Source organism: Asparagus officinalis, chromosome 5 (assembly GCF_001876935.1).
Source record: "Asparagus officinalis chromosome 5, Aspof.V1, whole genome shotgun sequence".
NCBI lineage: Eukaryota > Viridiplantae > Streptophyta > Magnoliopsida > Asparagales > Asparagaceae > Asparagus > Asparagus officinalis.
Genome location: NC_033798.1, coordinates 10685199 through 10701939, shown reverse-complemented (window position 1 = coordinate 10701939; position 16741 = coordinate 10685199). Strand labels below are relative to the sequence as shown.

The 16741-nt window shown below is 36.8% G+C and overlaps 1 protein-coding gene across 1 annotated transcript in view; it reads right to left on the bottom strand.

Annotated features, from left to right (window-relative positions):
- Positions 16235-16741, bottom strand: part of LOC109842947 (CBL-interacting serine/threonine-protein kinase 14-like) — a 1730-nt gene continuing 1223 nt past the window's right edge. Inside the window, 1 exon segment of the mRNA XM_020411872.1 lies at positions 16235-16741. This exon segment is cut by the window's right edge and continues 744 nt beyond it. Within this exon segment, the coding sequence (XP_020267461.1) occupies positions 16582-16741 (160 nt within the window). The 3' untranslated portion in view covers positions 16235-16581.

The window sequence follows — 16741 nt, the reverse complement described above, 5'->3', positions numbered from 1 at the left end:
CCTTCTGATTTTAGGCCAATCTCATGTTGTAATTGTGTCTACAAGGTGATCACTAAGATAATTGCAAATAGGATTCAAAAGGTGATGGGGTTTCTTATCAGTGAAGCACAGAGTGCATTTATCAAAGGCAGAACTATTTCTAACAATATTCTTTTGGCTCATGAACTCATAAAACATTATGGTAGGAGGCAAACTTCCCCAAGAGCTATCTTAAATATTGATCTTAGGAAAGCTTTTGACACCATTAACTGGGGGTTCATTAAAGATATGTTGAAGGGTCTGGGATTTTCGGATATCATGACTGGTTGGATAATGGAGTGCATCTCTACTCCAAAGTTCTCCTTATCAATAAATGGCTCTCTTCATGGATTTTTCAACGGAGCTAGAGGACTGAGGCAAGGGGATCCCCTCTCCCCCTATCTATTTGTCTTAGGTATGGAGTATCTCTCAAGAAAACTCAACTCTCTTAAAGATGATAGATTGTTTAAGCACCATCCCAAATGCTCCAGGCTCAACATCACCCATCTGTTTTTTGCTGACGATCTTCTTTTATTTGGAAGGGCTGATATGGAATCTATTACAAGGCTATACTCATGTCTTCAGGAGTTCAGCAGTGTATCTGGTTTAGAAACTAACCCAAATAAATGCTCTGTGTATATTAGTGGTGTTGATGAGGATCTTAAAGCTCAGATTTGCTCCTATTTGAACTTTTCTGAAGGAAGATTGCCTGTTAGATATCTGGGTATGCCTCTTGTTACAAAAAGACTATCATGGCTGGATTGTTCCCCTCTCATTAGCAAGATATCTGAACAAATACACTCCTGGCAAAATCAGAAAACTCTTTCTTATGCAGGGAGATTACAGCTCATCAAGTCAGTGATATTGGGTATACATGTTTTCTGGACAAGTAGCTACATTTTGCCGACAAGAGTCCTTCAGAAAATTGATAAGCTCTGTTCTAATTTTCTATGGAATAAAAAAATTCCTCTGGTTTCTTGGTCAAATATCTGTCAGGATAAAGCTCATGGTGGTTTAGGTGTTTATTCGGCAAGTACATGGAACTATGCTGCTGCTGCAAAACTTCTGTGGATGATCCACCTCAAAAAAGATCTTTTATGGATAAAATGGGTGAATGAATACTATATGAGTCATACAAATATCTGGCAGGTTAGAGCAAGAGTGCACGATTCATGGGCTTGGAAACAGCTTACAAAAGCCAGGGATATGATGATTAACAGATTTGGTTCTGTTAGAAGATTGCAAGATGTCATCAGTGAATGCTGTTCGAATGGCAAAGTTAAAATCTCCTCTATCTACAGAGTTTTACAGCATTCAAATCCCATTGCTGAATGGTGTAATACTATATGGTTCTTTCATCTTATGGTTAGTTGCTCAATCAAGACTCCTAACCCAAGATAGATTGTGTCGTATGGGGATTATCTCTTCAAATCAGTGTGCATTATGTTCTAACAATCTGGAAACCTGCAGACACTTATTTTTTGAATGTCAGTACTCAGCTACAGTTTGGAACCTAGTGATGGACTGGATGAATTTTAACTGGAAATCTTGTTGCTGGGACTCCATAATTAACTGGTTCAGCCACAATTTGAAAAGACAGAGGAATTTCACAGAGAAATTAAAGAGGATGGCCCTTGCTGTGTCGGTTTACATGCTATGGAATGAGAGGAATCTTCGGATTTTCCAGGATAAAGCCAGGCCACCTGACATGCTGTTTCGAGCCATAAAGTTTTCTATTTACTCAAAAATTCTAAATGAAAATTTTCCTTTGCATATAAAAGATAGAATTAGAGAGATGTAACTAGGTTCTTTCTAATTTTGTGTTTCCAGGCCAATTTCCTGGATTTGAAAAATGTACAAATTCTCATTTGGTTAATGAATAAAGCTATTTTCATCGACCAAAAAAAAAAAAAAGAACAAATGCATATCTACTTCTATTTAAAGATGCTACTCTAGAAGGACCAAAAAGATCGATATGAATTAATTCTAATGGTCTACTTATAGAAATTATATTTTTAGATATGAAAGAAGATTTATGCATTTTTGACATGCATCACAAAAATTATCTTTATAAGAAATCTTAGGTAAACCTTTAACAAAATTATTCTTAGAAATTTTAGAAATATGTTTAAAATTGACATAACCAAAACGTATATGCCATAAAATAGAATCATTAGAAGATGCAAAAAGACAATGTTCATTTGAAATGTTATTCATAGATTGTTCATTTGAAATGTTATTCATAGATAAAACATATATATTATTTTTCCTATGTCCTTTAAAAAGAATAGTAACATATCAATATCATAAATAAAGAAAGATTCTTTTTCAAAAATAATTTTAAAAACCTTTATCACAAAGTTGACTTATACTAAGTAAATTATGTTTAAGACCATCAACTAATAAGACATTATCAATAATAGGTTTATTTGGATTACCGACAATTCCAATACCGATAACTTTTTTTTTTGTTATCTCCAAAAGTGACGGTACCATCATCTTTGTTTTGAAAAGATGACAACATTGTATATTTTCAGTCATATGTTTGGAGAAATTGCTATCCAAAATCCACCTATCTTGCTATTCAAAATCCACCTATCTTTCTTGGGTACCTGAAATGATAAACATTTACAAATTTGGTACTCATGCTATGTTGGGTCCATGAAATTAGCCTTTAGGAAACCAAACCCATGAAGAGTTTGATTTGCCTAAATAGCTAGTTGATAAACAAACATTTTTAATATAATCAGAAATATGAAATTTTTTATGTAAAGAAGCTGATTCTTTAGGCACCCAAATAGAAAAGAACTTTGATTTCTTTTTACATAAATCATCATTTCTATATTCATGCAAATTACAAGAAGGTTTTACAAAAATAGTTTTCTTAGATATATTTCTATTAACTTGAAAACCTAAACCTTTTGTTTTTTGAGATTCTTTTTGAAAAGAAAGTATATTATTAAGATTTTCTTTACCTTTATTGAATTTACTAACATTCAAACATATATCACCGTATTTTAATTTAATAGAAAAAATATCTTTATCTAAACTATTAATGTGAATATTTAAGTTATTACATTCTGATTTTAAATAAACGTTCTCATTAGATAAATATTGATTTTCTTTAAGCAATGAATAATTTTCTTCTTTCAATTGAATTACTTGAGAGTTAGAATTTATAAATTAATTAAAATCTAAAATTTCTTCAAGTAATCTTTTATTTTCTCCTTTAAGAAAATTATGTTAAGCCTTTAATCTCAAAAAAGTTTCATATAATTCATTAAAAGTATCTAAAAGTTCTTCATTGTCACTTACTTCATCTTGTGCCATAAAGCACATATGAGCACTTTCCTTTTCTTCAATTTCTTCATCGGAAGAAGAAGAATCATCACTTTCGTCCCATGTAACCGCCAAGGACTTCCTTTTCTTGTTGTTTTGAATATTGTTAAAATTATTGAAGTAATTTGACTTTTGTTTACCTTTTAACAATGGACAATCTTTCTTCATATGCCCTGGTTTATTACACTTGAAACAAAGTAAGTTATTTAAATTTGAACTTTTTGATTTATACTTACCTTCTTTTATGAATTTTCAAAATTTGCGTGCAAACACGCTCATTTCTTCATCATCATCCGAATTTTCTTTATCGGAAGTAGCATTAAATGCAAGCACTTTCTTGTTCTTTGTTTCATCATCATTCTTTCTATCTTCAATTTGAATTTCATAAGACATGATGTTTCTGATAAGATTCTCAACCGTAAGAATTGACAAATCATTTGCTTCTTCGATTGCGGTAACTTTCTTTTCCCATTGTGGAGTGAGTGATCGGAGTATTTTTCTTACCATCTCCACTTGAGTGTATGTTTTTCCAAGACCAATGAGATAATTTGTGATGTCGGTGAATCTTGTGAACATTTCTCCAATTGTCTCGTTTTCCTTCATCTTAAATAATTAATCTTGTGAACATTTCTCCAATTGTCTCGTTTTCCTTCATCTTAAATAATTCGAATCTGTGTACAAGAATAGAAATTTTAGATTCTTTAACCTTATTTGTACCTTCATGAGTTACCTCGAGTGTGTGCCAAATATTGTATGTAGATGTGGCGTTGACACCCTATTAAACTCATTCTTGTGAAGTGCACAAAACAAAGTGTTCATTGCTTTAGAATCCAAATTTGCATTATTTCTTTGTGAAGTAGTCCATTCTGAAAATGGAGTTGTTGGCTTCTCGTATTTTGTTTCCACAATGTTCCAAAGTTCGTAGCCAATTGATTGAAGGTAAATCTTCATTCAGCACTTCCAATAGTTGTAGTTCAAGAATGACCTTCTTTGAATTGTGATGTATTTGTTGATGCCATCTTTCACCTTGCTCTGATACCAAATGTAGGATCTGAAATAGATACACTAGAACACTAGAGGGGGGTGAATAGTGTTCTAACACTAGAGGGGGGGTGAATAGTATTCTTTTAAAATTTATGCAAAGTAGATAGTAAATTGTAATAAAGAATAGTAACAATCTGAGAAAATCACAATCACAAACAAGAGATTTTATACTGGTTCCACCAATTCGGTATACATCCAGTCCTCAAGCAAATCTCGCTTGAGATTTCCACTATAATTTTGAACCAAGTACAAAATTAAAATCAAACCTGACCAATTTGCAAGTCCCTTCAAAGTACAATATCAATTGACAAAACCTTACCAATTTCACACCAATCTCTAGACCAAGAGATCAACATCTCTCAAAATGAGAGAACTTTCCTTGAATCAAACAACTCAATTCCTATAAACCTTGATTTGTAGTGTTGTGTAGCAGTGGCTTAGGAATAATTTTAACCTCTGAAAATTGACTAAATAATTTGTATTTTGAATGATGATCAAAGGCAATTTCAGAAAAGACTTTTTCTCAATACTTAGCAAAATTTGAATTTTTAACTCTTGAAAAATGCACAAAGATTGAAGCTTATAGGTAGATAATCATGTTACATTTTTCTGAACAAATAACCTTTATATAGCCCTTGAAAATACATATTTTTAAACTTTAAAACGTTTAAAAAACGGCAATAAACTGTTTTTAATTCAAACTTTGAATTCTGGAAAAACTGTATCTGCAGTCGACTGTAAGACAAAGTAGTCAACTATACTGAGTTTAAACAGACTCTGTGAAGTAAGAAAATTTCTTAGTAGTTAACTATAATGGTCATTAATTAGTCGACTATACTGTAATCAGACAGAAATTTGACAGAAACTTGAAAAACAGATTTTGTCTTCAGTAGTCGACTATAAAGTCGATTAGTCGACTATACTGTAAAATAACAGAAACTTTACAGAAACTAAAGAAATTGTTTTTGCCTCTAGTAGTCGACTATAAAGTCGATTAGTCGACTACACTGTAAATTGACAGAAACTTATATTTCAGTCATAGGCTTGAGTAGTCGACTACTATTCTAATTAGTCGACTACTAAGGGTTAAAAAAGATATGAATTAAATGTTTTGATACTCAATTATTAACTATAAACTCTAATGGTTAACATAGGAGATTTCTATAGTTAACCAACACACTAAGCATTTGTTAGTGTGTTCTAATTTCTATGTGTGTGTGTGAGTGAGTGATCAAGGCTTGTACAATAATTCTAAGTAAAAAAATGTAAAAAAATTATATTTATGTATAAGTTCTTCATCTTCTTTACTTCATAATGCCTTGAACTCATCTTGCACTTGTTCATATTTGATGTTGAAAGCTGCATATAAATGTTAGTGTATTTGTATAACACACATTGTATAAATTGTTATCATCAAAATAATATCGTGGAGACATGATATTCAACACCCACTACCCGCAAGGTTATCATCAGCAAAGATGTTATCTTTATAGAGAACCAACTACAAAGTGAAGAGAAAGAAAGTTGTTCAAGGAAGAACTCAGAGACTATACCTATTCATGTAAAAAAATGATTCAAAATTTTCTAAAGCAACACCAGAGCATGATGTACAAGAACCAGTCAAGTCCGAGGCTCCAGAATTTATAAGGTCAACTCATGAGAGAAGACCACCGACTCGGCACTCGGAGTATATTACGAAGAGTAATGTTACATACTACCTTCTAACAGAGGATGGAGAGTCATCAATTTTTTATGAAGCTGTAAACAGAACAAATGGATCTTTGTGGATGACAGCAATGTAGTAAGAAATTGAAGCTTTCCATAAGAATAAGACCTGGGTACTCGTGTTACTACTATAAGGAAGAAAGGCTACTAGAAATAAATAGGTCTACAAGATCAAGCGAAATGGAGATGATCAAGTGGAGCGATATCGTGCTAGATTAGTAATAAAATGATATGCTCAGAAAGAATGTATTGACTTTAATAAAATATTTTCTCTTGTAGTTCGACTTACAACAGTATGAATAGTCCTGGCTATGAGCGCTATATTTGACTTACATCTAGAGCAATTAGATATGAAAACAATATTTCTTCATGGAGATCTTGAAGAAAAAATTATATGCTCCAACCAGAAGGTTTCAAAGAAAAAGGAAAAGAGAACTTAGTTTGCAGATTGAACAAATCTATGTACGGTCTAAAGCAGGCACCGAGATGTTGGTACAAGAGATTTGATTCATTCAACATGAACCATGGATACAACAGACTAAATTCAAATCATTGTGCATATTTTAAGATGTTTGGTGAAAATAACCTTATTATCATATTGTTGTATGTTGACGACATGTTGGTTGTAGGGCCCAATAAAGATCATATCAAAGAATTAAAGGCACAGTTGGTTAGAAAATTTAAAATAAAGGATTTAGGATCTGCAAATAAGATTCTAGGGATGCAAATTTACCGAGACAGAATTAATAAGAAGTTTTGACTTTTTCAAAAAAAATTATTTGAAGAAAATATTATGACGCTTTAACATGCAAGATTGTGATCGTGATAACAGAAAATCCACCACGAGCTATATGTTTGCACTTCTTGGCGGAGCTGCAAGCTGGATTTTAAAACTGCAATCAGTTGTGGCCACTTCAATAACAGAAGCAGAATATGTAGCAGCTACACAAGCTAGTAAAGAGGCGATATGGTTGAAGATAGTGCTGGAGGAACTCGTACATGAATGAAAAAATATTTTTCTATTTTGTGACGGTCAGAGGGCTTTACATTTAGCAAGAAATCCAGCATTTTATTCAAAGACAAAGCACATTTGAGTTCAGTACCACTTCGTTCGTGAGAAAGTGGAAGAAGGAACAGTGGATATGCAGAAAATTCACCCCAAAGACAACCTAGCAGATTTTTTGACAAAAGCAGTCAATACTGATAAATTTATTTGGTGAAGATTCTCTTATGGTCTATCGGAGACGTGAGCAACAAGAAGATGGTAAGATAGAAAGAATGGTGTGAAGATATGATTGATACTCAATTAAATCTTCAAGTGGGAGATTGATAAAAAGTTAATGTGTCAATAGTAAACACCTACCCGCTACAGTAATCACCAACAGCAGATCAACCCACTAAATATTACTATAGCAATATTGTAGCAACAGTGCGTACTTACCACAAACTCACCTATATATAGCTCTCCCCAGCGTTAAGTTCAGATGATCCCAGTGTCTCCAATTAAGAGTGAAAAAAAAGGGAGGGAGAGAGAAAGAGAGAAAAATAGATAGAGTTTCTCCTTGTAAAGAGATATTGTAACTCCTAAATTTTTCTCATAGTGGATTCTTCTATTCTTGCCCGTGGTTTTTACCCCAAATTCATTTAGGGGGTTTTTCACATAAATTTGTGTGTTCATTTTATTACTTCTACTCTACTATTCGCTAGGTACTTGCTCTATTAAGCCACGGGTTTGTCCCAACATCTTATTAATAGAGGAATATTCAGACTTCTCCAAAAAGCTGATGTCATATGTTAATATTTACGTTTATCTGGAATTGCAAGTGGGAGGGAGCACCTTATCGTCAAAATTTGTGGTAATATGATTAGGCGATGACACGTTTTGTTGGAAATTAAACTGTCTGCATGCGTATAACCTATGTTATTCTTTTTCATTTTCTAATAGTCCTTCCTCTTAGTTCATCCTATTGTACTTCTTCTTCTCATTCTCTCTATTATTTTCATGTTTTTATTGTTAATAATGTCAAAGGACCTTGTCACTATAAAATTTGAACCTAGATGTTCTAAAACCATGCTAAATGGTCCTTCCACTGCATCAAAACTTTGAAGTTGTAGAGAGAATTGAGGGTTATAGTTATATATTCTAACAAATTATAAGTATTACGGCATCTAGTTGTAGCTGTTGGATTTTTATTTTTTTTCTGCCTAATGTGCATACTTATATGTGGTTTACTAAACCACCAAATAACATATTGTCATTGACTTATTGGACCTATATATTTTTTTTTTGAAGGAAAACAAGGGATATACCCTGTCATTTGTATTAATCAAAAGTATTTGCAGAAGAAGGATATGAATTATATCCGAAGATTGGAAGATAGAAAAGATAGTTTCTCAAAACTAGTGATATATGACTTTCTTCTTTCAAACATCCATGAAGGTGAAGAGAGGGTCTTGCCGTCATTCACCGTTGACATAGATATAAGAAAGAACCAAAGCCAGCCATATATATAGTTAAAAGAAACTAAATTTTCTATAACCCAATTACCAAAAAAATCTCAGAAACTACAAAGTCTGATATATGTACATATGCCAAAAACTAACATTTACAGTCTCAAAACCAAAAAGCTATCATATGCTTCTGCTAATCGGGATTTCCTCCAGCTTAGCTTTAATTTTCTGAGCTGCAACTCCACTTCCAGTGCCTGTCCAATCATAAATACCAGATCTTGCCAAGTTAATAATAGACTTAATAGAGAAATGAATTTGATCAAAGATGCATTTATTCCTCGAAGTCCATATGCTCCAACAAACAGAGGCAAAAATGCTTCTCCAAAGAACACCTTCCAAGCCTCTCAGAGTTTCCAGACTAAGCATAAGATCATCCAAAGAATTAGGCCAAGTGAAAGGTAAGGAGTAACGCATGAAATGCTGCCAAACTAACTTTGATATAGGACAAGAAAAGAACAGGTGATCTCTGGTTTCCAGTTCAGTCCCACAAAAAGAACATAAAGAGTCTCCATTCCAGCCCTTTAGCTGAAGAATCTCCTTAGTATGCAGTTTATTATGTGAGAGAAGCCAAAGAAAGATGCGAACTTTAGAGGGAATAATTGTATTCCAAATGACTTTGTATAAGGGATTTTTAATTCCTCTCCATATAAGAAAATTGTAGAAAGACCTGACTAAGAATTGTCTATTAGAAGTGAGAGACCATGTAGGTTGGTCACAGTTACTTGAAGCTTGAAAGTCACTGATAAGATTCAAAAGATCAAATTTCTCTGCCTGTGCACTAGTAAGAATGCTTCTTCTCATCAGTAAGTGCCATTGCCACTCATTATCAATATAAGAACCTTGGCTTCTAATAGATGCATTAGAGGAAAAAGCTAACTTGTAAGATTCTGGGAAAATACATGCTAAACTGTTGAAACCAATCCATTTATCTTCCCAGAATCTTATATCTTCACCAGACCCAAAGATCCATTTTATGTTATGTAGAAAAGCATCTTTCTTAGATAAAACATCATTCCAGAATGATGAGTTAGATGACTTGAAGAAAGAAGTCTGCAATTTTGTGCCATTATGAACATAAAGATGATGAAGAAAGTTGCCAGATGTTGAATTTCTATCCAAACACTTCCACATCCATTTGGACCTATATATGACAGAGTGAAGAATCTCACAGAGCTTGTCTTACACATTTCAAGCAAAAAACACACATCACAAATTCATCCCGAGGCTCTTAAAGTTGTGGCAGTTTTAAGCACACGAGTTCCCTTTCAAAGATCCATTAACAAGGGCTAAATGTATCTATGATTCTCAACATAAAACAGATCGAAGCAAAGTCGGTACAAAGAAGTTTCTTTTTATTTCCAATCAAGGTTCAAGCGTTAAAAACAAACATTAAGTTAAAAGGAAATGTGTTCTGTCTTGTAAAATGTCCCAAAATTATCACTACTAATTCTAACATGCACTTAGAAATCACATGCGGTCAATTAACCAAAATATTCTAATAAATTTTGTGAGAAAACCCTAATAAATTTTAAGTTGCGCATTTAGCCTAAAATTTGAAAACTACAACATTTCGCGTATATATGTACACCCTAAATCATACTTATTTGCAATTTTATCCCCCGACATTTATTTTTGGTTTGTATATATTGTGGAACTAGCAGCAGAGGGAGGTTGACAGGTGAAGATTCAGGCAAACAGGGCGGCGGTCGACCGGTATTGGGGGTGCTTTGATGTCGGCTCAGTTTTGGCAAACGCTCGCCGAGGTGGAGATTTGTGGAACTAGCAACAGAGGAAGGTTGACAGGTGAAGATTCAGGCAAACAGGGCAGCGGTCGACCGGTCCGGTCGACCGCATTCGTGCACAAGACTCACTGGGCTTCAGCATTGGTGTCGGTCGACCGGGTCGGTCGACCGACGAACTCTCTGGAATTTTGGTTGGCTTTTGGATGGAGGGCAGTCGACCGGTCCGGTCGACCGACATGGATCGCGGTCAACCGGTCCGATCGACTGACCCTGCGGGTTTCAGTTGGGTTCTGTTTCCAGACCCGTTTCGTTTGTGAGTTGTATTTAAACCCTAAACTCGATTCTAGGGTTAAGCTTGGGCGATTTTGAGCTGCTGAAAGGGGATTTTGAGGGCTTCTATTGTTGGAGTCTATTGGAGAGATCAAGTGGTCTTATTTTAGGGTTTTGGGTAAGATTTGTAACCCTAATTTGTATTCCCCTTTGATTTGATTAGTGAACCCCCCCCCTCCTTGTCCCGTGGACGTAGGCACATTGCCGAACCACGTATATCTTGTGTTCTTGCTATGATTGGTAGTTTGTGTTCTCTTGTGGTCTACTATTGTTCGTGTGTGTTTTTGTATTGTCTATTTGGGACTTCTGCGGCGCACAACAAGTGGTATCAGAGCTCCGGGTTGGATTTGGGAGTTTTGTTCGAAGGATTCATTGTTGGGTTCTTGTTGGGAGAGTAGATCTACAATATGGGTGATACAAGCAATGCTAGTTCAAGTGCTACTAGTACATCGGGGTCGGCTTTGACAAAGGCGATCCAAAATTTGAGCATCAATAACACTAAAATTGATGTCCCAAAGTTCGACGGCAAGATTAACTTCGGTTTATGGAGGTGTCAAGTAATGGACGCCTTAGATGCACAAAATTTAGAGGAGACTCTTGAGTTTCAAGAGAAACCCGAGGAGATTGATGATAGGGTTTGGAAGAAAATGCACAGTAGGGCTTGTGGGGTGATTCGGTCATGCTTGACGCTAGATCTCATTTATGATGTGATGAACGAGACATCGGCAAAGAGATTGTGGGAAACGCTCAATGAAAAATATTCTCATTTATGATGTGATGAACGAGACATCGGCAAAGAGATTGTGGGAAACGCTCAATGAAAAATATTTAACAAAGAGCATTGAGAATAGGCTTCATTTGAAGAAAAGGTTCTACCAATTCAAGATGAAGAGAGGAGTTTCCATTCGAGAGCATGTTAACAACTTCACAAAGCTAATTTCGGATATGGCCAATGTTGATATCATGGTGGAGGATGAAGACAAGGCGATGTTACTATTGTGTTCGTTGCCGGATGATGAATTTAGTACTTTTGTTCTCACTATGATTAATGGGCGAACTACAGTTAGCTACAAGGAGGTGACCTCGGCATTGGTGAATTACGAGCTGAGGAAGAATGATTGTGAGCCCTCCGAGAAGGCATCGGGTGATGCACTTGCAGTTCGTGGCTGTAGTCCAAACCGTCAAAAGTTCAACCGCTCAAAATCAAAGAATAGGAGTGGCCATAAAAGTGTTGGTAGAAATCAATGTGCCTTTTGCAAAGAAGAGGGACATTGGAAGAATGAGTGCCCAAAGTTGAAGGATAGAGCCGGGAAGCAAAGGGGGAAAGCTGTACAAGCTTCATAGGTTAATGTTGCTAAGGTTGTTGGCGACATTTCAGATTCAGATTCTTCCGGTTATTCGGAGCAAGAGCTAGGGGTTATTCGATCTTCCATCGAATCACGCTACGAAAGTATGACTTTCTAACTCTTGTATGCTCTCTTAATAATAAGGATCATGTTAGATTTAATTAGACGATCCATATGAATATTTCATGCTCTCTACATGCTTAGTATTTTTGTACATACATGTCTTCCGCTGTGTATTATGCATGTAGACATAACACGATTTCCTTCAAAAAGTCCCTTCAGTCATTGGCAAAACAGGGGCTATTGAAAGGTGCAAAGACCTGCAAGATGGATCTGTGTGAGCATTGCATACTTGGGAAGAAGACTAAAGTGAAGTTTGGCACCGCAATTCACAACACCCAAGGTATATTAGACTACATTCACACAGATGTTTGGGGCCCTTCTAAGCACACATCGCTTGGTGGGGAAAATTATTTTGTCACTTTCATTGATGATTATTCCAGGAGGAATTGGGTATATACCATGAAGCATAAACATGAGGTCCTGGATATATTTGTGGAATGGAAGAAGAAAGTGGAGCTGCAGACAGGTAGGAAGGTGAAGACTCTTCGTTCAGACAATGGTAGAGAGTACAAGAGTGATCCATTTCTGCAGTTTTGTCGGGATCACGGCATTAGAAGACATTTCACAGTTAGATAGACACCGCAACAGAATGGGGTGGCAGAGAGGCTGAACCGTACCTTGCTGGAGAAGGTGCGATGTATGATGACGCAGAGTGGATTGGCTAGATCTTTTTGGGCCGAGGCGTTAGTTTATGCGAGCCATCTCATTAACAGGTTGCCGTGCACTGCGATAGAGGGGAAGACTCCTTTGGAGCGTTGGTCTGGTTCTGTGGCTAGTGATTATGAGACTCTTCGGATTTTTGGGTGTCCAGCTTATTTCCATGTTAGTGATGGGAAGTTGAATCCGAGAGCGAGGAAGGCTATCTTTGTGGGATTTAGAGAAGGTGTAAAAGGCTTCAAGTTATGGGATCCACAAGATAAGAAGATGATCATTAGCAGAGATGTCACATTCGATGAGGCATACATGATGAAGCCTCGAGTTCCTCAGCAGGTGAAGGAAGATCAGACAGGAGGGATATCGCAGCAGGTGGAGGATGATGTGACTCCACCCACTCCAGTCAGCACTGTGTCTATTGAGACTCCTACAGAGGTGACACGTTGAGATGACAGTCGGGCATGTGGGGGATACAGTGGATGGTGAGGCTCAGGAGCAGGGTCATGCTCAGGGATCCATTGCAGCAGATAGACCGAGGAGAGAGATTCGTCAGCCAGCTAGATATGATGATGTCATGGTGGCATATGTTTTATCGGTGGAGGTCGTTGATGATTTGATTCCTGCCACATTCAGGGAGGCAGAGTCCAGCCCTGATTCTATTAGGTGGAGGAATGCTATGGAGGAGGAGATGCAATCTCTTCAGAAGAACGACACTTGGGAACTTGCACAGCTACCTAAGGGTAAGAAAGCTATTGGTTGCAAGTGGGTGTATGCTAAGAAGGAGGGACCTTCTATTGGGGACATTTGGTTCAATGCCAGATTGGTTGCCAAGGGATATGCACAGCTTGAAGGTGTTGATTACAACGAGGTGTTTTCACCCGTTGTAAAGCATTCGTCGATTCGGATACTATTGGCATTGGTGGCACAGCTGGACTTAGATTTGGTCCAAATGGACGTGAAGACGGCCTTTCTACATGGAGACTTAGATGAGGAGATCTACATGACACAACCTATGTGGTTTAAAGCTGCAGGAAGAGAAGACTTGGTGTGCAAATTGAAGAAATCTCTTTATGGACTGAAGTAATCACCGCGACAGTGGTACAAGAGATTTGATAGCTTTATAATTAGCCGAGGGTACACGAGGAGCCCTTATGACCCGTGTGTTTATATGCGCAAGCTACAGGATGGTGAGCACATTTATTTGTTATTGTATGTTGATGATATGCTTATAGCTTCCAGGAACACTTCAGCTATTGGGAAATTAAAAAAGGAGTTGTCATCTGAATTTGAGATGAAGGACCTGGGAGAGGCTAAGAAGATATTGGGTATGGAGATTGAACGAGACAGGGTGAAGGGGAGATTGAAGCTTACACAGAAGAGTTACTTGCAGAAGATGCTGAAGAAATTCAGTTTTGAGGGTAATACCAATGTGGTGAGTACTCCATTAGCTCCCTACTTTAAGCTTTCAGCTTTGATGTCACCAGTTTCAGTGGAGGATAGGGACTACATGTCCAAGGTTCCATACGCCAGCGCAGTGGGTAGCTTGATGTATGCTATGGTGTGTACTAGGCCAGATTTATCACAGGCCGTGAGCATGGTATCTAGGTACATGCACAACCCCGGGAAGGGGCATTGGGAGGCCGTGAAGTGGATTCTATGGTATATTAAGGGTACCGTGGATGTTGAGTTGATATTTGCGAAGAATGATGAGACAGGGCAGGATTGTATTGGTTACGTGGATTCAGACTATGTCGGAGATCTTGACAAGCGTCGGTCCACTACAGGTTATGTTTTTACATTGGCTAGTGCACCGGTGTGTTGGAGATGTACTCTTCAGTCTACAGTGGCGCTTTCTACTACGGAGGCGGAATATATGGCGGTGACTGAAGCAGTGAAGGAGGCTTTGTGGCTACATGGCTTGTTGGATGATTTGGGGATTGCACAGGAGACCATTCAGGTACATTGTGATAGTATGTCAGCTATCTATTTGGCGAAGAACCAAGTCTACCATGCACGCACGAAGCACATTGATGTCAGATTTCACTTTGTACGTGACGTATTAGATGATGGTGATGTCACGTTGGAGAAGGTCCACACTAAGGACAATCCTGCTGATATGTTGACCAAAGTCGTACCAGGTGTGAAGTTTGGTCATTGTTTGAAATTGTTGAATATTCTTCATTGTTGAGGCCGTTGGCGGCCATTTGGATGAACTACGTTCGGCTTGATTCCTTGGGCAAGAGGATACGTAGGCAGTCTTTAGATGCAGCCGGTTTGATCAGTTGATCAAGATCGGTCGACCGACGCTGCGGGTTTCAGTTGGGTTCTGTTTCCAGACCCGTTTCGTTTGTGAGTTGTATTTAAACCCTAAACTCGATTCTAGGGTTAAGCTTGGGCGATTTTGAGCTGCTGAAAGGGGATTTTGAGGGCTTCTATTGTTGGAGTCTATTGGAGAGATCAAGTGGTCTTGTTTGAGGGTTTTGGGTAAGATTTGTAACCCTAATTTGTATTCCCCTTTGATTTCATTAGTAAAGCTTCCCCCTCCTTGCCCCGTGGACGTAGGCACATTGCCGAACCACGTATATCTTGTGTTCTTGCTGTCATTGGTAGCTTGTGATCTCTTGTGGTCTACTATTGTTCTTGTGTGTACTTTTGATTTGTCTATTTGGGGCTTCCGCGGCGCACAACATATATTATACTCTCCAAATCTACAATATTTGCAAATTAGTTCCCCAAATCTTGATACATTAGAACTTTTACCCACAAGTATTTGTACTTTTGAATTTTTTTTCATATATATAGGGAAAAAATTCAACTATTTGTAGATTTTTCCCTCTAAATATTGACATTTTCGTTTGGATCAATGCTTTCTTAACCATTATCCTTTTCCATTCTAAGCTACTAGGAACTTTATAGTTGGATGTGACCTCATATAAAGTCATATGTAAACATTATTAAGTTTTCCCATTATATATGACTTCATATCGAAAGTAATGTGTAAACAACATCAAAATTTTCTTCTTATCTAGAGCGTCTGTTTTGGCTTTGAAGTTTTTCTAAAATCATTGCATTATAGTTTGAAACTATACAAATTTGTAAAACTTATGAACTGTAAGCTAGATTAACTGTACCTTCTTGACAATATTAATTAAGCTTAAACGACACAAGAGTCAGTGTCATCACAGATCATTTTAGTTATTCTCGTAATTACGAGAGAGTAAAAATGTAATATGTCTATAGTCCAAGAAAAAAAACACTCAGCTCATGATTCAATGCCGAGTTGTTAAAATCTTGCAAGAAAAAACCATACGGAAATATACAATATCCAGAGAAAACTAAGAAACATGTAGTGAAAAAAAATTGCAAAAAATTGTCCAAAAAAATCATCATCTTCCCTTTTAAAGAATGTATAAAAATTAAAGAATACAAAAGTCTAAAAATATATGGGTAATATAGTATGAAGACCCTCTTGGTGATTTGTTTATATATTTACAGACAATGCCGATAACTCAAAAATGTACAACACATCCTTCTAGTCAAGCTAACGTAAATACTTCATGTCTATTACACTAATTAATGATACACTAAAAAGATATCAATCATTGAATCACTATACTTGAGGATTGCAATGATTCAAAAATTGATGTCCTTTTGATTTTTGTTGCATCATTAGTATCATAGCGCGCAAATGTTGGATATATCCTTTCACAAAACCAGAAGACTTGCAACCGGAAAATTTCAGCCGGTCGCTAGACAATCCTTTCCTTCAATGCAGGCCACAACTTACTACTCCAAAACTCATGGGCCCACCTGTCAGCACCCTTATCCACCTCAACCACCACAAAATCGCCGGTCAACCGGTAAACCCCAACCCTCACCGCCAAATTCCCGTTTTGCCCCCGCACCACC